This window comes from Bemisia tabaci, chromosome 2 (genome assembly GCF_918797505.1).
Source record: "Bemisia tabaci chromosome 2, PGI_BMITA_v3".
NCBI lineage: Eukaryota > Metazoa > Arthropoda > Insecta > Hemiptera > Aleyrodidae > Bemisia > Bemisia tabaci.
Window position 1 is genome coordinate 58,622,065 of NC_092794.1, and position 26,895 is coordinate 58,648,959.

The 26,895-nt window shown below is 40.2% G+C and overlaps 1 protein-coding gene across 9 annotated transcripts in view; it reads left to right on the forward strand.

The window, feature by feature from the left end:
* Ac76E (adenylate cyclase type 2 Ac76E) overlaps positions 1-26,895 on the forward strand; it is a 118,272-nt gene that overhangs the window by 42,264 nt on the left and 49,113 nt on the right. For all 9 annotated transcript variants that reach the window (XM_072295947.1, XM_072295950.1, XM_072295949.1 and 6 more), the window contains 5 exons: positions 2,875-3,213; positions 15,726-15,920; positions 20,342-20,445; positions 21,843-21,954; positions 22,988-23,115. In XM_072295947.1, coding sequence (XP_072152048.1) covers positions 2,875-3,213; positions 15,726-15,920; positions 20,342-20,445; positions 21,843-21,954; positions 22,988-23,115 — 878 coding nt within the window. The remainder of the gene's footprint in view (positions 1-2,874; positions 3,214-15,725; positions 15,921-20,341; positions 20,446-21,842; positions 21,955-22,987; positions 23,116-26,895) is intronic.

The window sequence follows — 26,895 nt, forward strand, 5'->3', positions numbered from 1 at the left end:
GGCAAATTTCTCTGCAAGATGGTTGTCCAATGAACCGCGCTCATTTTCAAAAGCCGCAGAACAAGATTCGGACAGCGCTCAGGCGAAAGGATATAAACTTTATGGAGAGGAGGTTGATCTTTGAAATTAGTTGGCAAATTTCCATATTCACTCTCAAGAAGACTTGTAAAATGTCAACGTTTCAATTTGAATGATTCATGTGGTGGTTTCTCTCATGTTTAGCGGCAAGAAATTTGAACTCGGTCGAAAAATGATAACTCATCCGGTATACTTCGTTCGTTGATTCCTGTTTGCTTACCGGAAAAATGCTAAATTAAAATTACCTAGGGTAACCAAGTGATCAGTCATTTTTCGGTGAATGTTTCAGAGTGGAAATTAGATTTCTGGAAAAATCTTCACCGGTTAAGAAAATTTCATTTTTACGAAATTTTTATTTGAGGAGCTGTGTCACAGTACGGCGGCCGTTTTTACATATCGACGGTGAAACTGTAAACATGCCTAATTCAGTGGCCTGGCGTGCTTTGCGATACATTGATTGTTATGTCATTTAAACCTACGGGAAAAGATCGATAAACAGGGTGTTCGCAGCGAACACCTAAATAATCGATTCTTTATCATGAGTTTAAATGGCAGAACAATCGATACATCGCAATTCACGCCACGCCACTGGCCTAATTAGAGGTTTTGGTGTTTCGAATATTTTTAAAAGAAGACCGAAATAACACCATGGCTTGGAGTTTTCACAGAATATTCTTCATAAAGAGAAAAAAATCACTGACATTTTCAAAAAATGATGATCAGTAGTTTTTCATGCGGAAAATAAAGTATGACAGAAATTTTGCAACGCAGCAAACCAAGATCCGCATTTCTGCAGTTTCACTATCGATATGCTTGGATCATATTTCGACTGAGTTAAGCAAAAAGGATCCGAGCCAGATCAGCTCTTGCCAAATTTAACTGGGCATTTATTTTTTCTTACATGAAAACGGTTGTGCGGATTTTTGTGCTAATTTCGGTGAATTTTCTGCCTAGTGCGAAGCGAATTTCTTAAAATTTTGAAAGAGGTTGTAAAAAATTAAATTTCTAGTTAAATTTGGCAATAGCTAATGCGACTTGGTTTCTTTCTGCTAAACGCAATCCATTTCTCTCGGCTTCTCTTACTCGAATCAGTGAAAACGAAAACACACCAACTCGGTAACTCGAAAATGCTCCATTTCCATTAAAGGCAGTTAATAAAGTTCATTGAAGCTTAGCGCATCTGTTCCAACTTGGACCTTTAAAGTGCCCATAAGTAGTTGTCTTTCGGCAGCAAACATCTTTTTCTTAAACTAACTTCTTCACCTACTATGCATAGTTTTGCGTGTGTGTCTTCACTGGAAAAAAATAACACATTGGATCTAGAGTCCAGACTCTAAAAACATCGACAAGAAAAAATACTCTTAATTCAATCAGATTTACCCTGGTAAAAATTGGCGTTAAGATAAGAGCTGCGTTTCAAAATACCATAGGAATTCTTATAGTCGGCTAAAGAAGGTTACAGAAAAGCATATAGCTGGCTGTAGAATGCAGAGAAAATCATACGGCCGCGCGGGCTATACGAAGCGATAAAAAATTATGCAGCTGGGCTATATTTCCTATCGCCGGGCTTTACACTTTTTCGCCCGGCTGTTGCTTTTTCGCCATCGATTATAAAAGGTTATAAGAAATTGTGCAGAAATTCGTGTGCATTGGAAATCATTAAGTTTTATACAGAACCACCTTAATATTTACAAAACACACGTTATATTTTCTTTTACACCATATTATTTTTCATCAATTAAAACGAGAATAATCCATAAAGGATGTGCAAACATTTCAAAATCATGCGTTGAATGACGCTGACTCCGCCAGATTAAATATTAGAGCCTAACACAAAGCGGAGCGGCGACGCACTGGTGCCTACAAACATAACAGGGATACTTCAAGCATTGCGCAACGCGTGAAGTATCCCTGTTAGGTTTGTAGGCGCCAATGCGCGTTCCGCGCTGGCTGCCCGCCTGCCGCGCCGCAGCGTGCCACGGCGCTTCAAGCAACTATTTCTTACCAGAGGTATTGCACAGTATCATACGAAACTAAAGGCGCTCTAATATATTAGTAATGGCAGGCATCCATCTAAAGTACGGAGCTTCCCTCGCAAAATAAATCAAGATACTACGGCCCAAAAAGAGAGCAGTATTCCAAAAACTCATTAAGTCCTAGCATCCGTAATTCGTAACGTTTAGCATACACTATATCGCCTGGCTATTGCTTAATCGCCATCGGCTATAAAAGGCTATAAAAAATTGTGTAGCCGGCTATAGAAGCTATTGGAAATTTTACAGCCGGCTGTAGGTCTATGGTATTTTGGAACACAGATTCTACTGCCAATTTTTACCAGGGTAAGCTTAAATCAAGAACCAAGCCTCTTAATTTGAGCGGATTTCCTTTTGATTTAAGCTTAAATCTGATTGAATCAAGAGCCCTTTTTCTTTTCAATGTTTTCAAGAGTCTGCACAGAAAAAAATAAATGGTACTTACGACAAAACCGTCTGTTCACCGGGCTCCCGCGGTTTCTTTGTTACACTTACAGAATTTTTCTGTTGTGAGAACAAAGTACTCTGTTCCCACGACCGAAGTTCTGTTCTCACAACAGAAAAATTCTGTAAGTGTAACAAAGAAACTGCGGGAGCCCGGTGAACAGAAGGTTTTGTCTTCAGCACCATCTATTTTTTTCTGTGTGGACTCTTTAGATCCAATGTGTGTTTTTTCTTCAGTGTTGATTATTTTCATTCTTCAGAGTTGGTGTGTTTTCGTTCTCACTGATCCACTCTTCATGTCTTCATTCTGGTTTTGCAGAGTCTGTCGGGGCGGGCGTTGCCGCTGACGGTGCTGGGTCTGATGACGCTGAGCTTGGGGGTGCTGCTGGGGGTGAGCCAGGTGGCCTCGCTGCTGAAGGAGCCGCGGGTCTGCTTGGCCCTGTCGCTGGTGGCCGTGGCGGTGCTCTGCGCCGGGCTGGGCACGCTCATGGGCGCCGAGGCCTCGCTCCCGCTCTTCGCCGTCCTCCTGGGCGTCCACACCGTCCTCCCCATCGCTGCCGCCCACTCCATCGTCCTCGCCGCCGTTGTCACCTTCGCCCACCTCGCCCTCGTCGTCCTCGCAAGGCAACACCACCCCGACTCCCTCTTCTACACACAGGTAAGCTCTTAGTATATTCCTATCAGAGACAAGAGACCCTCCACTGGCCTCCTAGCAAAGACATAAAGACGGAGGGCTAAAAGCAAAAAATGAAGCTTCTTTTCAACCACCTCTACGATTGGCTAGAGGATTGGCGGCGAAATCGGGACGAGTTTGAAATTCAAATGTAGGGCGGGAACTAAATAAAATTGCGGAAACAAAGTATTTTAGGTTGATTTTTGCCCAAATTCACTTACCCACTCATATTTCTTTAACTTTAGGTTAGCTTTGGTCCGTCGTCGACCGATTAATTTCATTTGGGAGTAACGTTCATCTAGAACTGTAACGGCCTGTTTGAACCTGCAGAACCACCATGAGCAGAAGAAAAACTAACTTTATCTGAGATTACTGCCTGTTACAGAGCAAAAGTAGGTGTACTATAGTAGGACGCAGTCCCGACTTTCTTAACATATTCGTTTTAGGCATTTAAAATACGTTTCGAAGAAGAAATGTGGAAAAATCAAGAGGACAAGTTCAAATCAAATTTCCGTTTGCCGCCATGGATTCCCGCGCTCATTTACACACTCACACAAGCACCCAGCGCCAAACCAGGCTTCACTTTTTCCCCGTGCTTTTAGATACGAGCACTCCGTCTTTATGTCTTTGCCTCCTAGCGACAGGTGGAAGATTTTACTTTCGGGGATTCAACAGTTCCTTATGGACAATTATTAAGGAGCAACAGTCATCACCTCAATTTCGGCTTTTGACCTACCTACATGGTCAATGATGAGCTTCGGGTGACGTCATGAGCCAAACAAGTTTCGCAAACTTCGGCCATTTTCGACTTGTTTGCAAAACGAAACTGCCAACACGTTGTTAAACATCAACCATGTAGGTAAGTCAACAGTAGAATGCTGAGGTCCCGAAAGTAAAAGCTTCCACAATGGCCAAGATACTAGTGGAGGGTCTCTTGTCTCTGATTCCTATGCACACTCGGAGAAAAAAAACACAGTTATTCGATGGTTACCACGGTAATAATGTCACACGGGATGCCGTACGGTAGCGGAACCGTGGATTTTGGTAGTATTATTGATGAGCACAGTAGCATAACCATGCCCACAATAGTATGTCTGTGCCCACAGTACCTAATATTACGGTGAACACGGTCATATCACTGTGCTCATCGTCACAAGAATCAAAATCCACGATTCTACTACCGTGGAATCCCGTGTGACATTACTACTGTTGTAACGGTATAATAACTGTGTTCTTTTTCTCGGTGCAGGTATACGCGTAGCTAGCAGTGGCGTAGCCAAACAAATCCTTGAGGGTGGAGAATTATATGATCAAAAACTTTTCGTGAAAGGAGAAGTCTAACCCCTGGATCTTCCGAATCAGAGACAAGAGACCCACCACTAGTATCTTCGCAATGGTGAAAGCTTTTACTTTCGGGACTTCAATATTCACCTGTTGACGTACCTACTTGGTTGATGGTTAGCAACGTTTTGGCAGATTGGTTATAGGACATTTCGTCAACGATTTTTTGTCCGCGCACCTGTTTTTTCCAGTAATTTACGTCCACGCGGTTTTTTCGGCACGGGAGTTTTGGTCCACGTGCCAGTTGAGACCCACAGTTAATTGGCCCACACGTAAATACAAACGACAATTGCTCACGACGTTTTTGGATGAAAATGTACAATGTCTTGGAAGAATGAGGGTTTGCTTGTTTTTTTGTTTTGTCTGTTTGGTCCAACGGAGAATGATATATAGTTGAGAGTTTTGGTAAAAATGAGGGAGCGTCAATTCCATGAGACAAAATTCACTAAAACTCTCTACACCTTTTTAATGTAACAGAACTTAATTATCTTTTAAGATGTTCCCACCTTGTTATACCTGAACCGGATGAACCTCTATATTTGCCTCAGCTAAAGGCTCTTAGATTTTTCCAGTGTAGGATAAGTATCTTGATTTTTTTTGCGAGGAAAGATCTGTACATTTAAAGGATGCCTGTCATTCTTAATACGTTCAATTTCGTATAACACTATGCAACACCTCTGTTGTGAAATAGTTGCTTCAGGCGCCGCCGCGCCGCACGGCGGGCGGGCGGCTAGCGCGGAACGCGCATTGGCGCCTACAAACCTAAGTGGATACTTCAAGCATTGTGCAATGCGTGAAGTATCCACTTAGGTTTGTAGGCACCAGTGAGCCTCTCGCGCTGGCAGCACGCCGCTCCGCTCTGTTAGGCTTTAATATTTATACTCGCATAGTCAGAGTTTTTTAACTCAGGATTTTGAAATGTTTGCACACTCTGCATTGATTATTCTCATTTAAATTGATGGAGAAAAAATATGTATCAATTTATCAAAAGAGAATAGTAATTTAATGTGTGTTTGTTAAATATTGGTGGATCCGTGTCAAATTTAATGATTTCCAAAGCACTTTAATTTTTTCATTTACATTTTGTGCTTTTATTGTGCTGCAGCGAGGTGTACGCGCAACCAAAGACTCAAAATTTGACGTATTTGACTCTAAAAGATCGATGTACAAACAGGCAAACAACTGAAGGTCAATTCTTGAAAATTTTCGTGATTTTCCTACTCTGTGTGAAGAAAAGTCTATGAAAACTTCAAGGAGTGATATTGGTTTGTTCTCATTCACAAAAATAAAATGGGATCGGAGATTTATAAAGACCGCAAATGAGATACGTGGTATGGTACTTTCACCGTCGATATTTATGTGATTAAGAGGGTTATCAGTGTAAATTTGTCCTTTGGATGAATACAAGGAAAGCAAGGCGTAAAAGGAAGTCGTGGGAGCACCACACTCCTTGCATTTCGAAGGCCCTTTTCTTAGATGCGTGCAAAAATGGTGGTATAATTGATGTTTTGTGATAAGAGGAAAGGGCAAAGTGCATCATTACGTGATCAATGAATGAGTGAGTAAGTGAATGGAGGAAAATACGTGGATTCGATAGAATATGTTAACAACTACGACAATGTATGAATAGGCGAGTGATATGCCGCACAGTGGCTCGAGGCAATTAGAGAGGTCGGACATGAAATTTTTGGCTAAAACTGCACATTTTGATGCTTATTTCGTCACATTTTAAATTGCAAGGGGTACTAACAGTAGAAAATTTTACGAGGAAACCAAAAGAACCAATTTTAATATCTCAAAGTTTTATTTAAACGGAGTTATAGGCGTTTAAAGTTTCCAAATTTTGTCCGAGCTCTCCTATTGACTCGATCCACTGTGTGCCGTTGGATAAATTGAATGGTTTGAATTCCCGGGAAGCATGCAACTTCGAGCTCGATCAAGACAACACGATGCGTCGACAACTTTTTATTAAACGTGGGGCCAAGTTGAAAACATCGACGGAACAATGACAATGGACCGATGTCTCTGGTGTTGTAGCGGAGGGAAAATGTTTGAGCTTTGCGCGAAACGAAAGGAGATCAAAACTTTTTAAGCCCGACTAAACCGCTTAGCGACCCACTTCAAAGCCCGAGCTTGGGGAGGAGTTGATCCGAGCTTATGATTTTTTCTCTTGATTATCGCGCGGAATGGCTGCTCCTTTTTCCCAGGCCCATGCTTCCTGGTCCCGGCCTGAAAGGAACGAAACTCCCCAAGGCACACCGACGCACTGTGGATCGAGTCAAAGGGGGAGGTCGGACCAAACTTGGAAACTTTAAAAGCTCATAACTCCGTTCATACAGAACGTTGAGGTTTTGAGATTGGTTCCATTGGTTTCTTCGTGAAATTCCTCTGTAGGAGCATTTCTTAAAGTTCAAAATGTAACGAATGGGTCACTTGCGCTGGACATAGAATCGTGTTTTAATGCTTTATTCTTGCAGATCAACTAAAAATAACAAGATCTGCCCAAACGGCAACTTTCTACGTTGAATAAAAACCGAGATTTTGCGCCTTGAAAAACTCGATTTATGACGTCATCCACTGCGATAATACATACCATGTCATGCAGTACTGCGGTGGATGACGTCAAAAACCCGGCTTTTTAAAGGACGATATCTCGTTTAATATTCAACGTAGAAAGTTGCTGTTTGGACAGATCTCCTTTTTTTTAGCTAATCTAGAAGAATCAAGCATCAAAACATGATTCTGTGACCAGCACAACTGGCCCATTGAACATCGAAGTTTGCAATTTTAGTTAAGAAACTCATGTCCGACTTCTCTTATTGACTCGGTCCACTGTGCGACGCGACGCGACGACGGTAAAAGTCGAAAAACACCCTCCTCTTTTGTGACTTTTCAAAATCTCCACTATTGTTGTGTTTCCCTCGAGGAAAATCGTCAATTTTTGTTATTTTAAAAGAATATTTTGCGTCGAAGGAAGGAGAATCATTAAAAATTCTGAAAGGTATTCATTAATTATTCTTTTCACACATTAACTGTGAGAAGAAATCTCGATGGCGAAATCAATAAATTGCGTACCTCGCACTGAAAAAAAAAAACACCGGCAGTCGAAGCCGTACTCACGGGCTATATATACATACCGTCCGCGTTTTGGGCGTAGCACCCGGAGTAGTCGAAGCTACGGCTCCGGCACCCGGAACTTTTGGCCTTGGAGCTCGGAACGGACGGTATGTCTATATAACCCGTATACCTTTTCTTTTTAATGCAGTCCACGAATATACAGATTTCATATTTTACTCTATAATATAAAATCTTAGAGTAAAGCGTAACGCATTACGTCCGAGACGCAAACCGTTCCGTATGGTTGGACCGCGAAGCGACCAGGGGGCGTAACCTCTGGTCTCATATTACTGTTTTCAGTAGAGTCAATCATCGCAATTGGGCAAAACTTTGATTGATATTTCTTTGCCCACTTAAGAAAATACTCTGAAAATTTCGTGCAAAAATTTCCATTTATTCCGAAAAAAAGAGGGGTCGACAATTTTTAAACACCGGAAATCGAGATCCGAGTTGTAGTTTCACCGTCAAAGCTGCAAGTAACCACAAATCAAGGTACGGATATTTCGATTTTCAGTATTGATAGGTCTCTACTGTCGACAAAAATCGATCTTTGAATATGAGAGAACGTAATTCGAAATTTAGGCCCTGAAACTACAATACTACAATACCACAATACAATACCTACAATACTACATTGACTAGTGTTTTTTGAGCACCGTGACTCCAAAGAGATCTCCAACTGTCCCAGAATATCGAATTTTTTCTCAACGTATCTCACCCCCCTCCTCCCTACCTTAAGACTCAATTTGTCTGACTGCGTCACGCAAGTACTGGAGAAAGTGCTGCTCAAAGTTTCAATTTGTCGCGTCCAGAGTGCAAAATCCTCGGATTATGATCATAAAACTGTCACAAAGAGCCAATCAATTTCGATCGGTGGACTGTCCTTTTTCATCAAGGAAAAACTGTGTTGGCCAACTTTATGTGCCATGTCACGCACCCTATCACTCTACATGAAGGCCTCTCATCGTTGTCTCCCTCACAAAAGAACATATCTACATTTCAATGTCGCCAAATTTCCTCGCGCAAATTCTTTTTTTACTGGACGAATCTTGGGAATTGCTAGCTGAAAATTACACTGATTTTTCTTTTGATCTCGCACAAGAATTAGAAACATTGTCTCTTAAAATTGCACAGGGTTAATCTTGTAAAAAATTGAATTGTTTGAGTCAATTTTGCAACCTTGGAATGGAGTTACGTCCTCTTGTACAGGGAACGCCGTTATGTGATAGTAAACACTCAGATGTTACCGTGGCCGAAGAATTTCCCATCACCTCTTGAGTATGAAAAGTTAACGCTGCATGAGTCCCGCGGCTCGCTCCAAGCGAGAAAAGGTCACCGGGGTGTACCTTATCAAATTTTTGGTGGACCCTTCTGAAGGGGGCAGGATTGATGATGTTCTTATCAAAGTTTGGGGAGCCGTACAAAATCCTCGACTTGCAGCCAAGCGCCTTTGCCTTGACTTCGCGATAATGCGCGCCCGCATACCGCTGCAGAAATTGCTTGGCTAATCCATCAGTTCGCGTGGACAAACTTGCCAGTTTTCAGGAAATCTCCTAGTAAAAGTCACGAAGCGCGTAACTTAATTCCCGGCGTTGTGGTTCTTCATCAAATCGAAATCCCTTGGAGGAAAACCGACGAGCAATATGTCTCGGAATTTTTACTGATCGTAATTCTTCAATCTGGGAGAAATTTGATGAGTAGATGCGAAAAATAAGTAATCGAATGGCAAAGTTTAAAAATTCACGAGCGTGTTTTATTTTTCTCGAGGAAAACTGAACAAACTGCAGTTTTACCTGACTTTTTAGAATGAATAAAGAAAATTTCGATAGAAACATTCGGTAGCTATTTTTTTCCACAAAAAAAATAAGACATGAGCGGAGACATACAACGTCGCATAGGCAGATTCAGACACCTCGAACGGGGGAGGGGATAAGGGGGGTCCGAGGGCTTCTCTCAGAAAATTGTCTGATTTTTGGAGCATCTAATATGCAGTGTGAGTCCATTCAGTCATGAGTACGGAATAAGCGACTTCCCTTCTTCTTTCCTATATTTCTCCCTTCTTTCTTTCGTCTTTTTCCCCCTCCTTTTTTTCGGGAGAATGGGGGAGGCGTGCGTACACCCCCTATGCCCCCCTTGGATCCGCCCATAAAGCGTGCCCACAAAAAATTGAAAAAATATAAGACATACATTTTTTGGCTCTAGTCATTGATTCTACGAAAATTTCGAGCTATGACGTTAATTCATTTTCCCTTAAAAATCAAAACAGCCGACATTTTGAAACATCGCAATCGAGATACAAGTCTCTCGACTTTCACCATCAACTTGAAGTACTTGCGTTAAATCGAAGTCTCTCGATGTAGTCATCTGTTCCTCCCGAAAATTCTCAAGAAATAGAACAGTGTCATCAATTTACTTCTTCATCAACTCCCAAGACAAAAAAAGTTTGCAAAGTTGAGGTCGAAATAGAGAAGCACCCTGTCTCCGTTTATATATCCTCTCTTTTTTGGTGCACCCTTAAACCCTTTATTCTGTCAGAGAGTCTACCTCAATATGCATTAATCACTCCAGATGAAGCTCACAAAAAGCTCTCGAAGTTGAGACGATCGTATTAGTGGCACTATTTATAACTATAAAGAGTTAACAATTTGTCAAATTGTCCATGTAGACATAAAGCTGAACAGTGAACACATTGACATTAGCAGAGTTGCCACCTTGTTTTGGGACTCCATGTGTCAAAGATTGGTTGTTTTTATTCATGATCATGATGATGTATTCCGTCCTGGTTCTGCTTCAAGAACTGTCATAAATTACGTAACGGCGTTACGTAATTTATGTCAAAAAATGCTTGTAACTACTGTCAAAAAATGCTTTGTAGTTTAAATCCAGGATGGGGTCTGTTTAGGTTCTTAACGACACCCTTCTTCTCGCTTACTCAGATTAAATATTATAAAAGAAGAGGAGAAATTATGAATCGAAAGGCAACACTGCCCGTAACTTAATTCCTCTCCCTCTTCAGATTTAGCACTGAGTGATAATCGCCTCTTAACAGTATTGAAGAGGTTTACCGGTATCGTTTAATTTTTGAGACTGATAAAGGGCTGCGCTTTATAATACGTCACTAGTTTTTTAAACGGTAGTAGATGAGAAACGTCTTTGAAAAGAAAACATAAAGCTCTGAAACGAGTGAATATTTTCAAAGAAGAATTTTGGAAAAGATCGAGCTGGGTCGTTGAGCCACTTATGTTTTGACTCGCCGAAGATAGATTATACCTTACAAAGATGCAGGATGAAGCGGTTAAAGCCAGAGGGGTATAAATGCAGCGCAATGTTGCTAAGTTTCATTTGGAAATGGATTTATCAACTCAAAAATGTAAACTCTACTAGTCAGTAGAGCTAAAATGTAAGCTAAATTGAATCTCCTTCAAAAAGATGAATAGGCAAGAAACATTTTTCGAGGAAAAGTATAGTTACTCCGTGTGTTCGGCACGGTGCTTCGTCCTGCAAGCAATACTATTTAATATGAAGTTAATAATAGCCACAATGTTTTGGTAAAATTACAGGGGGTGAAACAACGCTGTAACAATGTTGCCACACCTATAGAGTATGACCCACTCTTCACATTTCAAGCACATGTTTCAGCGATTTGGCTGAGGAAACTGTATGAGTATGAATAACATGAGGCGTGTCTTACATCACCTGCAACAAACTTTAGGTAGTTGTACATTTAACGTGTTTTCATGGCATGTTACGTTCGCAATTAAGTCCAATAATGTTGCCAGAAATATTTGTTAGATTGGCTAGGTGTCAGGTAATCCTTATCGGGAAATAATGCCGGGAAATGTTACCGGTATAACTTTACCAAAAATATTACCAGAGTGTTACTCTGCAATGCGAAGGGTTTCCCATCAGTTACATTAGAGCGGTGTTACTGCAATTTCCAAGCTCTTATTTCCGGAAACTTTAGGCAGCCACCGGCCACCCCCTTCGTAGGGCATGGGACCATAGGCGGACTGCGTTCAAATTCGGGGTGCCAGCCCCATCGGAACACAGTGGAACGAGTCTTCGGAAGAAGTCGAACATGACATTTTTGACAAAAATTGTAAAATTGTACGTTCATTTCGTCATAATTTTAATTTTAAGGGGTGCTTTTTACAGCAAAATTTTGTAAACTACCTTATTCACATTAGCATTTCATATTAACGAAGAGACACGCTTTTAAAGTTTTCAAAGCATGTCCGACCTCTCCCATTGACTCGAGCCACTGTGCGACAAGAGGATTGGGGATCCTCCCCAAGAAAGGGAGATCCTGTTCAATGGAGGTTCCAGCAGGCCGATTGTTGAAATTGATAGACAAAGCAATAGACAAGGAAGACAAAAGGGATATGGAGGAGTCCAGTTGGTAAGCGGGTGATTGCAATGGATGATGGCTGTAGGTAATCGACTAACTAACGGCAACCCACGAGAGATCCTATAGTTAGTCCATCATTTTCTCCCCTAGTCTTTAGGCATCACTCATTTCAACCAACAAGATCGCTCTCTACTCCCTACGTCTTCTTTGTCTATCGATTTGTCTATCAATTTCAATAGTCAGCCCGCAGGAGGCTTTGCGAAATTCCTGAAAATGCGTCAAAAGAAGTCCCTGCGCGGCCCTTTCTGCCGCAGCTTAAGAGGCGATCGCCCTGTAGCCTCCCTGGAGTCAGTCCGTCCCTGGCGGGAAATCCATTAGTGGGAATGGAAAATTTGCAGGTATCAGATGATGAATTTCATTTATAAATGGAAACTAATCCAATGAACTTCGCGGACACGGGCTTCGGCACGTTCGATCATTGGCGGATTCAGCAAATTGGCAACGTTGCTTTTCATCCATTTAATCCTATAGAAATGTATCGATTTTCGGAAAAGGTAGTTGCTCCGACACAAATCGACTATTTAACACAGGTTTAAATGGAGAAAAGCCAGTGGTGCCAAATTGCTGGATCCGCCTCTGCGTTCGATCGGTTTCTAAATTGGATTGAATTTTGCAAAAAGGAACAAGTGTAATGACAGTGTTGTTAAAATGTTGCTTCTTCATGCTTTTCTTCATTCTTTGAGCGTTTGATTGCGCGTACACCTCGCTGCAGCACAATGAAAACACAAAATGTAAAAGAGAAAATTAAAGTGCTTTGGAAATCGTTAAATTTGACACGGAACCCTCAATATTTAGAAAACACACATTATATTATTATTCTCCTTTGATAAATTGATACATATTTTTTCCCATAAATTTAAATTAGAATAATTAACGCAGAGTGTGCAAACATTTCAAAATCATGAGTTAAAAAACGCTGACTATGCGAGTATAAATATTAAAGCCCTACAGAGCGGAGCGGCGTGCTGCCAGCGCGAGAGGCTCACTGGCGCCTACAAACCTAAGTGGATACTTCACGCATTGCACAATGCTTGAAGTATCCACTTAGGTTTGTAGGCGCCAATGCGCGTTTCGCGCTGGCTGCCCGCCCGCCCAGCGGCGGCGCCTGAAGCAACTATTTCACAACAGAGGTGTTGCACAGTACAATACGAAATTGAACGTATTAAGAATGACAGGCATCCTTTAAAAGTACAGATCTTTCCTCGCAAGGCTGCAAAGATTTGGCTCTGCAAGGCTCTTGAAGAGCGAAATAGAGCCCATGACCATTATTTTTTCAATGAAAAATCCCCGTAACTTTACTAAAATTTCTGTAAAAAAATGTATGTATGCGTGTGTCCTTTATCCAACGTAAATCTAGACAAAGACGCCGCCGGAAGGTGACAATACAGTCATGTTGATCTAACATGACTATATGAGGACTTATCTGTAACAATAGCGAATGTGAAAAATTACATTTTTGAAACACATTCAAAAACTGTTTTGGCATCGAGGAAATTTTGAGAAAATACTTGAGATGTGATCTTCGAGATCTGTACATTATGCCAGAGCCAAACATATTAAATTTTTGTGCGAACAAAACAATTTTTTAAGCGTGTTTCGAAAAGGTAATTTTTTCACATCCGCTACCCGAGAAAAAATGGATCGTTCAAGCTCATTCAGGATCGTTCGATTTTCAATGATCCTGAATGAGTTTGAATGATTCTTCAATGAGCATCAATGATCCCGAATGAGCTTGAATGCGCTGACTCGTTGGATCATTCAACTTGAATGATCCGGATCGTTCAAGTCGAACGATCCGGATCTTTGACCCAATGCGCTTGCATACGCTGGCCCATTGGATCATTCAACTTGAATGTGCCAACTTGTTGGATCGTTCAATTTGAATGTGCCGACTTGTTGGATCGTTCAACTTGTATGATCAGGATCATTCAATTTGAATGATTCAATTAATCGGCTTATTCAAACTCATTGGGCCAATGATCAGGCTTATCGTAGCTGAATCATTAAGAGCATTAAAATTGAACGGCCCAACATGCTAGCTCATTCAAGCTTATTAGGTCACCTATCCAGATTATTAAAGTTGAATAAGCCACTACTATGCCAGCGTCTGATTGGGTCACTTGGATAATTTTTACCTCCCACTATTCTACATTAATATAATTGCTACGTAACTTTAATAAATACTCAATCGGGTCAAACTCTGGGACCTACCACAATGATATGATCACTTCAGTAGATTCGGATATTCAAGTATCGGTGTGATGAGAATCTATTATAAAGAAATTGTAAGAAGTATAGACGCAAATGCACATGGGTAGCCATTTTCACTTCGCAGTTTTTCTTCGACAGAAAAATGAAGGAATAAGGGAAAAGTTCAAAAACACTGACTCGCCAGAAATTTCATCCAATTCCTCTTGAAATAAGCTCATCATCCGCTCTATTAGAGTAACAGTGTGAATGTACCTTCAATAAAAGTAGTTTGAAGGTGAAAATATTTTTGCTGCAAACTATCTCCCACATGCTGTCAAGAATTCAAACCGCAAAACAGTCATGATGGGAGAGGCTCGTAGCTTTGCCGCCGAGTTGCAAAGCTGCTCTGCCGTGCTAAGAAAGAACGCCATATTAGCCTTCAGACGTTGCTAAGTTTCCTCCGATAAAAACCAATTTTACTGGGAAAATTGCGAATATTACTTTCCAAAATTTTTAGACAATTTTGTACGCAATTTAATCTAAAATATCTGAACTTTTCTAGAAAAAAAATACATGAATATTTTCAAAAATACATGTTTTATCAAGGGAAATTTGGCAACTCTCGGATGTTCATCCGGCGTTCTTCCTTAGCACAGCAGTGCTGCAGGGATACTTTCCATCGACAACTGAAGAATTTATATAGAAAGAAACATATAAAAATAACAGCATAAACCGAAAAAAAATGTTGAATTGAAGAATAAACCGTTTCTTTGTTTTTGACTCAGAAATTTTTCACCTTTCTCCATTTTTTCTATTTTTCTGCCTTTGGTTGCCTAATGTCCCCTTTCACTCCTTTTTAGTACACTGAAAAAACCCGATAGTGGAAAGCCGTATTTACGGGCTATATAGGCAAGACATATACCGTCCGCGTTCCGAGCTCAGAGGCCGAAAGTTCCGGGCGTAGCAGCCGGAGCAATCGAAGCTACGGCTCCAGCACCCGGAACTTCTAGCCTCTGAGCCCGGACGGTCGGTATGTCTAGAGTCCCTTTATACTGAGAGTCAAGACAATGTGAATCCATTTCTGATTGGTTCCCGTATTTTAGGTCTTCACAGTGTCACAAACGGAAATAAAGATTACATTTTCACCGATTGCAAAGATTATAATCTGGAATGGACCAGGGAATTACGGGTTCAGTAAGGAACAAACGGAGTGAGAGAAAGAACGGAGAAAGGAATTTGAGAATGGGCCGATCAGAGATTACAAAAAACCTTCAATTTCTATAATCTTTATTCCCGTTTGTGACTCCAGGGGGGGGGGGGGGTGTTGTATTGACTCTCAGTATAAAGGGACCCTAGGTATGTCTATATAGTCGGTAACTTTGTGTTGAGTGTATGATTGATGAATTAATATGCGTATGTGATGTTTTTGGTGTTGGGTCAGGTCGGGACGGAGACGCTGTTCCTGCTCTCGGCGAGCGTGGTGGGAGTCTACTACCGATACATGACCGAGGTGGCGCATCACCAGACGTTCGTGGGCACGCGCACATGCATCGAGTCGCGGGTCAAACTCGAGTGCGAGAAGGAGCAACAGGAGCAACTCCTCCTCAGCGTCATCCCCGCTTACATTGCTGCCGAGGTATCCTCTTCCAATATCCCCTTACCCATTTATTTCCACCTGCGGGCTCATTGTTGAAATTGATGGACAAAGCGATAGACAAAGAAGACATAAGGAGTATGAAACTAGAGTACCTGTATAGCGAGAGTATGGACAGATGAGAAACTCCGAAAATCCATCAGGCCTTCACCGATGCTTCTGCGAATAAAGTTAGGGCCCAGAAATGCAGCCAACCTATGAATTTCAATTATCCAGCACGATTTACTAATACTATTGTTACGAACCGTCGTTTATAAAGCACATATTTGACTCAGTTTTTGCATAAATTCACTCATTTTTGCGGAGGAACGCTCATTTCTGTACATTCTTGGCCATCTTGCTTAGAATTATAATTTGCAGACTCTGCAGATTGACAGTGAAATTTTGTGTGGTAGAAGTTGGTTAGAGGGATGGCTGCACTTTTGGGCCCTAAGACCTCCATGAAGCGATCTGTCCATACTCTCGCTATACAGGTACTCTATATGAAACGATCCTATCGGTTGAAATGGATATATATATATATGAGTCGCTTTTTATAGCGCTCTTTGGCGCTGTGCGACGCCTAATCGCCACAAAGCTCGGTCTTCCCACAGGTCATCAGGGAGTTGACAATCTCTTACCTCATTTAACACCCCCTGTCGCCAACCTCTCACTGGGCGTCCCCTACGTCTCCTCCCAGGAGGAACCCAATCAAGCACCTTTTTTGGCAGCCTCTCTTCCGTCATCCTATTGACATGACCATACCAAACAAGTTGTTTGGTCATGACGTCGAACACGATGTCATTTTCGACTTCCATTATCTGACGCACTCTATCATTACGGACCCGATCTCTCCTAGAAATTCCTGCTGACCTTCTCCAGAAATCCATCTCCGTTGCTCTTAGCATATCCTGTGTCCGTTTCTTCAGCTGCCAAACTTCACATCCGTATGTTAATATACTTTTGACTACAGCGTTGTATATCCTCCTCTTGTTATCTTTGGAAATCCGCTGATCCCAGAGGATTCCATTTAAAATCGCTATAGCCTTCCTTGCTAAGGTGTTCCTTTCCCTGATAGCTTGATCCGTCCTTCCATCCTGGGTCAACCGCACTCCCAAGGAATGGATGCCTCTTATAAACTGAGGAAGTAAATGATGAACCAAATATGGGGTCTCTAGTGGGTTGCCGTTAGTTGGACGTATTTCTGCCAAACGGAACTAAGCGCCAATTTGAGTTCCTTTTGAGGAATTTAGAATGCCGGATAGCGCGTTCTGTCAAACGGAACTAAGCGCCATGGAAAAGCATTGCGAGTATAGGACGGAATGAGCCCGACGCCCGTTTCCGCCGCCAATCCAAGCCCCCCTCTACCCTCCTCCCCATATGGCGCTTAGTTCCGTTTGACAGAAATACGTCCAGTTAGTCTATTACCTGACTCATTTGTCCATTGCATCCACCAACTTCCACCAATAGGACCCATCCATATTCTTTTTGTCTTCTTTGTCTACCGCTTTGTCTACCAATTTTAACAATCAGCTCGCTGTAGTCATTGCAGATATAAGCCATAGGCGAAACACTTTAATGGGGGGGGGGGGAGACAGACGGGGGGCTTTCCCCGGAAAATTGTTGACATTTTAAAGCACCTGATACGCAGTGTGAGTAGATTTGTCATGAATAATTACCAAATGGACCACGTCAGCAGAAAAGAACCAAGCCACATCAAATTTAACTGGCCCATTTAATTTTTTACAAGAGAACGTTTATGTGGCTTTCTTTGAGGATGCTGAGCAATTTGCTCCGTACTATGCAGGATATTCGCTGAAATATTCCCAAAAATCCGCGCAACCTTTTTCATGTAAAAAATTAAATCGCTCGATTAAATTTGGCATGATTGATGTGGCTTGGGTCCTTTCTCCTTAACACGGTCTAAATGCCCCTTATTATGAATTTTCGCCCTAATTTATAGACGGTGTAAGTCGGCAATCACATATCTCGTCTGCGGTGTCTGAAAATCTCCGCCTCTATGTTTTTTTTTTTTAAAGGAGAACAAGTTGACGTCATCACTTGAAGTTTTTGCAGAATTTTCTTCGCACTGAGAAGAAGAATCATGGTAGTTTTAAGGAACTGCCTTTGAGTAGTTTTCCGTTTAAAACATAAAGCATGACAGGAAGTCTGCGACGTTGCAAACTGAGCTATGTGATTGCCGACTTACCTACATCGACGATACGCTTTTGCGCCGACCATCGACCGCAGTGTGTAAAGCGCAATGCGTGAAGTATTCATGCAGTCTTGTAGGCGCTTATATGCTTGCCGCGCCGACCATCGACCGCAGTGTGTTAGGCGCAATGCGAGAAGTATTCATGCACTCTTGTAGGCGCTAATATGCGTGTCGCACCGACCGGCGCGGCGCGGCACAGCGGCCGCACTATGTTCGGCGAGATTAGAGACGATGATTTTATGCTCTTCCATTTTAGTAAGAACAGTTTGTTTCTTCAAGCTCACTATTTTCAAGGTAATTGCAGATCTCGTGATGAAAGCGCGATTTCAAGCAAAATTTGACTCTCTCAATCGCAGAGAACCATCACGATATCTCTTAAACTGGAAGTTACAACTTAACAAATTTAAAGTGCTTCTCATAGGAAAATGTTTGCTCTTTATTAATGATCCGATGACATTTTCCCGTAGGACTGATTGTTTTTTAGATATCAGCGAAAAACCTGTCCCCGGCGGCAAATTTCGGCCCCCCAGCTCACTTTCTTTTCGAGATGGTGGCCTTAGTTTTGGGCTAGGTTGAAATTTTGGGCTTCGGTCCTTTTTCAAGAAAATGAAGGAAAACTACTTCATTTTTACTAATTTGTTAAAAAAGTATGTTTAAAGTGGGTTTTGAAAGTTACAGCATTCATGTTCGTTCATTAAGTAGAGCTTGAAGATCTAAAGTAAAAATAAAGAATAAAACGAATCTGAAAATTTTAAACTTACGCACTTGTGTAAAAATCTGATGGAAGTGCGGCGTGATGAACTGTTCACGTCCATCAATATTTAATTATACTGACGGTCATTATGGTCGACTATTGATTTGTGAATGCCTCATCAGTAGTATTTAATAAGTTTATGTTATCGTTTCAATCAAAAATCAATTTGTCCTTTGCCTGATTTTCTACTGATTCATTTCCGTTAATAGCATCAAACGAGATCATTTTGTCGTTGAAATTCAATTTGATATCTATCACCGATACGCATTTCAGTGAAAAATCCTTAGGTATAGTGTCGTCGTATAATTTTCAGGGATCCTAAAGAATAAAATTTTGTGAGAGAAAACGACGGCGTGGTTCTCTCTGAAATTAACTATCAGGACCAGGTCCAAAAAAAAGTTATGTGATCCCGTATCGGAGATAACAACAGCTCCTAATGGTATGAGACAGTGCATCGATACTCAAACTCATGATTCAGAAATAATACTGAATATATTAGCAGGGTTAATTCTTTGTGCAGGGACTCCAGGTATGAACATGACAAACTTTAGTCACAGTCGTGTCAACCCTTCTAATGTATTCAGCCCTATCTCTAAATGGAAAGTTTCACTGAGTAGCAGAGGGCACCTACACGTAGCAACGGCACTCATCCGCTATAATTCTGACTTTAAAACTTTTATTAAGTTTTGAATTAGATTTTACATAAAACCAGTGGTGTAACCGCGTCTCGTGCATAATTTTACCTGAAAAAGATGGTTACATCAAATATTCTTCGACACTTGTCGAGACTTTTACTTTTGGAAATTTCCATCAGATTTTTGTATAGAATAAGTTATGGCCTAATTGCAACATACCTATCTGTGCAGAGGCCTCCATTTGTACACCACGACAACGACCAAAAAAGGATCAAAGTTTAGACGGAAATTTTTTTGGAGTTTCCTGCTGTTAGATACAGAAACACTGCCTCTAAAGAGATTTACTTAGGAGTGAATAATCATTTCAATACAGATATTCACAATCAATTAGGTACTTGAATATATAAATAGATAAAGCATCAAATCTTTAGGTGGAATTAAAACGGTTTCACGTACGTGGAGAAATATTTATAAACAAGATAAGATGATGACAAGACAACATAACCTACCTAACCTTCGAATCGATGATTATTGTTAATTTGCTGCTCAGAGGGTAATTCCTGGCCTACCTACTTCGAAAATTGAAGGCGAAACAAATATTTGAGGAACATCCCAACCATTTTCGTTTCCATTTTAGTTCCTCAAAATTTTCAATCCTAAAATGCCCCTAAAAAATCAAGATTTGAAATATTCCTAGCGATTTTTTCTGGTGGTGTGGTTTGCGAGCAGCAAGAATGGAGTCTCCCATATCCGTGCAGAACCGGGTGGATATATTGCGTTATAACTCGGTTAAGAGAACGTTGACTGTTTTGATTGGCAGGTGAAGCGGAGCATCATGCTGAAGATGGCAGATGCCTGTCAGGACGTTTCCAGCAAGCAGACCAGATTCCACGAGATGTACGTTCAACGTCACAATAACGTCAGGTAATTTTTCTTTGCCACCCCGCCCGCCCCGTTTCGCGCCCGCGAAATGATATTCTCTCGCCGTTTCACTTAAACTTATTTTTTATCCTCCTTCACTTACGCGCATTCTCGCTTCCGTTTTGTATGGAAATTGCTTCCGATGCCGCCGCCGGCAACCACAACAAACACCTGCAGTTTCGCTGCTGCCCTCGCAGTGTGTTTAGGGCTGAGATAAAAGCAATTTGCTAGGACTAAGGGCGAATTCACGGTCGCTCTTCAAACATCCCTGTTCCTTGGGGGAAGCTCATATCCACGCCGAAGGTGAGACTAGAAAGTCTCGTGCCACGGATCGCTTGGTCGAGTGGTTTCGATTTACATTTTATACCAGTATATTGCAACGAAAGGAAAGAGGAGTTCAAAAAATCTCTACGACTCGACTTGCTCTCCAAAATATCAATATTTCCAAGAGACTGAATAGACTTTTCACCTTGTGCTCTTGATGTAAACATTTTTAGTGTTGATTATACAATGATCATTTTATTTCAGCATACCTGAAGATGGCAAAGTAAATGCCGAAAATGATCATTCGTATCTTTGTATAATCAACAAAACAAAAATTTCACATCAAGAGTACATGATAAAAAGTTTATTCAATCATAACATGAATCCTGATTAAGTTAAAATCTTCCCAAATTTTTCTCCAAGAGACACAACAAATTAATTTTCTAATACGTATAAGCAATGTAAGTTTTCCTTTTTGTATGATCGAATTTTTGACTGTAGGTATGGATCTATTGCAATGAAACTGAAGGATATTTTTAAAAAATCTGATTTTTGAGAACCAAACATTTTCAAAGAAGGTAAAAACTTCAACAAAACTCAATGAAAACGTATTTACCCTCACACCTAAAATGTATTTTTGAATTCGGTATTCGCTGTAAGGGGAGAGAACAGAATTTTAAACAAAATATCTTCGTTCTTGAACAACATTTTTGAAAAAAGGAGAAACTTTACTCACACGCGTCACACACTTTGAAAACACAAAAATTTATGTTTTTTTTGTTCAACTGAACATCAAATTTTGATTTATATTTATTAAAATGAAAGAGAAACGAATTTCGGAAAATTGCACGAGCATAAAACTATTATTACTTAAAGAATGGGGAACTCTCAAAAAAAGTGGAAATGATGTGATAAAAACAAAGGAAACATGGATAAGACATTTTTGTTTTTCTCAGGTGGCTGAGTAGCATTTTTTACTGTGAAATTATTGTTGACTTATTTTCTCCTACTCTAAAACATTCTAAAACTTTAAAATTAGTATTTCTTATGGAAATAATACTTGCTCAGAAACTTAAAATTAATCTCGCTTATTTAATGAAAGCTTGTCCTAACAAAAAACGATTGAACTGTTCCAGTATTTTGTATGCAGACATAGTAAATTTCACTCCTCTCTCGGAGCAGCTGAGCGCCTCGGACCTGGTTAAAACCCTTAATGAGTTATTCGGACGTTTTGATCAAATTGCACAGGTAAGATATTTATAGCCGTTATGAGTTTATACGCACAAGTAAATGCACGAGAAGATGCATGTTTAAAAGATAATAATAGTAAGGGGCGCAGAGGGATTGTTTCATTTATAAGATTTTAGGAATTTCACGCTCTCACATGGGGTTTTACACTCCCCGTGGAGTTCTTTTTAATTAACTTTCCGCTTTTCATTTGAGTGCCCGGCAAGCAGCTTTTATTGCAAATTAACTGCTCGCTCAACTCGCAGATGCGGGTGAGTTGCCATGTGTTGCAGCACGATCGGAGGGATGTGGAAAAATTGAACGTATTTCTACCAAACGGAACTATGTGCATTTTGACGTGAGCCCTGTTATGCATATATTTTTATGGGTCTCAGGGCTCGTATCTGAATGCACATAGTTCCGTTTGGTAGAGATACGTTCAATTATCGATGGTGAAAGTCGAGAAACATGTGTGGCGATTCGCAACGTCGAGGTGGATTTTCTCTCACAATTTAATATCTTAAACGAGAATTAACGAATATTATTTTCAGGAATTTTTGCCGCCTTTTCTTCATCAGATGCGGAATATATTGTGAAAATTAAAAAAAAAGTTTATTAGGGTTTTTTTTTTTAAAAGTAATATATAAAACTATTTCGGAGATTTTGAGTGCGGGTGGAAGATGGTTTCGTCGAATTTTAATATCAAAAAACTTGACGCTAGCACTCCAGAACCCATACCCTTAAAATTAAAGCTACAAAATTAATTAATCCAAACTTGAACAGGAAAATATAGTTCATGACATCATTTACTTCCGTGAGCATTAAATGTTGAAATCTATAAAAGTTAAAATAAAACTAAGAGCCATTTAGAAAGTAGCGATCACATGAATACTCGTGTCGAACTCATAACTGACACGAAATTGCATGTCGGACTTACCAGGAAAACGTGGTACTTTTCGGAAGTCCTTTTGCCGGAATTATTGGTATTTTTACATGGTATAGCCTCGTCAGTCGGAGGGCACAAAATTCATAATTGCGAATTCCTTGTTTCCAGGACAATCAATGCATGCGAATAAAAATATTGGGGGACTGCTACTATTGTGTCTCAGGATTGCCGATATCAAGACCGAATCACGCCTACAATTGCGTCAACATGGGTCTCCAAATGATCGAGGCTATCAGGTAATGACCTTTTTGTTTTTTCTACTCATGCCTACATGTTACAAAAATCCAGATTTCATCAAATCTATCCTAGTTGCAAATAAGATGATCAGAGCATAAGTTCGCATTTTGCACAACGACGGTGAAACTACCAAACCACGTATCTCGTTTGCGGTGTTTAAAAATCTCCGCTCACATTTTATTTTTTTGAAGTAGACCAAATCAATATCATTCCTTGAAATTTTCACAGAATTTTCTCCGCACGAAGAGGAAAAATCACGGAAATTTTCAAGACTGGACGTTAAGTAGCTTTTCATTTAAAAAATAAAGTATGACAGGAAGTCTGCGACGTCGCAAACCGAGATACGTGGTTTGGTAGTTTCACCGTCGACAACTATTCTAAGGACGCCGTCTTAAGAACGGAAAATTTTTCTCAAATCTGTTCTACACAAAGCCTTTTGATAAGAGAATCCTTTAGTAAAAGTCTTAGCTTGAGTTTAAAACTCATCTCAGCAATACAGCGTAGCGAAGATAATACTTTTCACCCTTGAAGATGCCAATATTTTGAAGCTTTTCGATAAACTGACAATCTTAATTGGACTGCATTTTGCAATTTGGAAATATAAATTCCGGCTCATCTGAAAAAACACTAATGTGCATAGGGGAACTAATGGCACATACGTTGTTTTTAAGTCGTACCAGAATTTGTAGCTCCAAATTGCAAAATGCAGTCCAATTGATCCCTATTATTGTCTGAGGCCACAATTTCATCAGCTGATGACACTAGGGGATGAGAACTATAATCAAGCAATCTGTGGTGATATAATTTTGTAAAGAATGCACGTAAGAAATTATATGTTGATTTAGCATTTATACTGTTAAAAACATGTCCGACAAGTTTCAAATGCTGATTTTACATTTGGAGAAATGCTTACGTAATTACGCCCACTGTAAAACGAACAAATTCAAATGTGGTGTTAGCATTTTTGTATCGTAAAATCAGCATTTGAAACTTGACGGGCTTTTTTTTTTAACAATTTAAATGCTAAATCAGCATTTATTTTTTTTTTCGTGTGTAATCACAAGGTGTCCATCCGTGCTAGGCTTTTTTCTCTATTATTTTAGTTCGGTGGATGTCTGATCGTAAGACCGGAGAGGTAAATAGAGAATGGACTCCAAAAGAGGCTGAGGGACTTACAGATCATGAAAGCTCGATTCGTGGGATCCATTCTCTACTCACAGCCCATCCCAAACATCATTCGATTTGAAATAATGGAGAAAAACGCCTGGCACCTGTGAGGCACTTGGTGTGTGGGACACCTTGCATAAACTTTGCATCGCTGTATCACGACTGATCGCTACATCATTGCACCAACAACAGTCTTAATCCCCGAGGAACATCAACTGATGATATTGCCTAGAAAAAAATGGGGAACTTTGTTTAATTTCTATTTTAATCGTGGAATTTCAAAATATTATCACTTTTTGAGCATAGAGTTTTTGATGAGTACAATTGTAATTTCATTTTTCAAACGGCACGCGGGTGGAAAAAAATTCTGCGGGGTCTCTCATACTGATATGTCAGTTAAAATAAAGAACGAATTCAATGATGTTGATGATAACGCCTTGATACAACTATTAGTACTCTATGGATGCGCGTGTTGCATATGAAAAAATGTAAGGCGCTCTGCGCTCTGGTCCTCCAGTCCATAATGCAGTGCCCGCAGCAGTGTGTGGCGTGCCGTAGCAAATATGCAGAAAGATGAAACTCTCAGTTAAAGAATAAGGTAAGAGAGGAGAGAAGGATACTGTCGCACCATTTTCACTTAAAACCGCTCCGTAACAGCGTGTCGCTGCGAGCACTGCTTCATGGGCTAGGATGACCTAAACGCCTTCAATTTGTAATATGCAACACGGATGTCCTTAGAACACGTGTAGTCGCATCAACGTGTAATTGCTGATATCATTGTTCTATGCTAGGATATCAATACCGAAGCTTGGAGGAAAAACGTTTGATTGTTGCCAAGTTTCCTCCGATTAAGTACGAATTTCCTAGAATACTTGTCAACTCTTCATTGTTAATATTTTAGAGAATTTTCTGCGTATTTCAATCTAATGATTACGAAGATTTAAAGGGAAAATTTAAATTTAATTTCCTAGTTTACCTCAAAAATGACGTTTTATTAGAGGATGTCTGGATCTTCAAACGACGTTTTTCCGCCACGGCAAACTTGATCTCGTGGCAGTCAAGCCTGGTTTGGTTGGCTTGGGACACCTTGAATAAACTTCGCAACGCCGGATCCCTCTTGACTGCTGAATTGTAGTGTCAACAGCAACCCTAATTCCTGACTAACACTACCTGTTAAAACTGTGCATCAGAAAATAGAAACATGATTGATTCAAGTCGTTTTTTTAACCGAATAACTTCATTAGTATTATAAATTTATAATTTATATTAACATTATATCATTATATAACATGCAAAATATTAACATTTTCATTGTAAAAAATGCAAACTTCGCGACTCGATAGTATCAAAATGAGCTTTAAACTCAGGCTAGAACTTTAATCAGAGAATTTTCCCATTATTAGGGTTTTGGGGCAGAAATGAAGGAAGACCCCATGTTTCCAAAAAAGGGGCATTATTTGACAGGCTCTTTCTCTGACCTCCTTCGATATTTTTTTTCTCTCAAATTTCTACATTTCTGTGCATTTTTCTCTCATTATTTATACATATAAAATACCTTAGCTCTTCATTTTCCTTTGATATTGGTTGATATTACTGCAATGACGTTGCGTTTGAAATAGAATCACGCACGCAGCCTCCTGTACCCATTGGAATGATAATTTTGAGGAAAATGAGATAAATTTTCTTTAATATTGATAGGAACCCTAAATACCGAATTCAGGAATAAACATTTTTAAAAAATTCAAAGGAAGCAATACATTTACAAATTTCTCAGAAGATGTTTCCCTTCTTAGAAGAAAATTAGCAACGTCCAAATATTTCAGCGAATTATTAAGGGTGTTTTCCGTCCGCACGGTGGGCCGTGAAATGTATCTCGAAGATGTCATTGCCAAATTTCCTGCATATTTCGCTTCGTTGAGTGAAACCCGAACTGCGTTTCTTCTCTAGAACTGGAATGACTTTCATCATTTCCCACTAAGTGCATTTTTATAATATTCACGAACGTATTAAATTTGCTCCTTCCGGAAGCAAAGAATGGAAGCGGACATTTTGAGACACCGCAGTCGAGGTAGTGTTTTTCTAGTTTCATCATCGTTATATTCATCAACATCGGATGAAAGTCATGCCGGAGGGAATACAGCGGTGTTGCCGCTTTCGTGGAGAGGTTTCCGATTTTCCTTACGGCAACATTGTGAAACATGCACTTTTTTACTTGAAAATGGCAACACTGGAAAACAGAGCATGAGACCGGGCGAGGGTTGATGAGTCGTCGGGAAATAGTGGCAAAAAACAAGACTAACAACAAGATGAAGCGACGCCCGGCCTAGCCCCGCCGCGCTGCACAATGGTACACGGGCAGAATCTAAAGCGAAAAAAAATTCGTCCGATAGTTTACATCAGTGGTGACAGTCGAGGAACGTGCAACTCAGTTGCAATGTTTCAAAATATTCGACATTGTTCTACGTTTTTTGAATAGATACAAATCAAAGTTATTGCTTCAAATTTTTAAATGAATATTCCTGCAGAGAATGGAAAAAACTCTGAATTGGTAATAAACAATATCTAATTAAATTATTTTATTTAATAACTAGATATTTAAAACATGGTTTTAT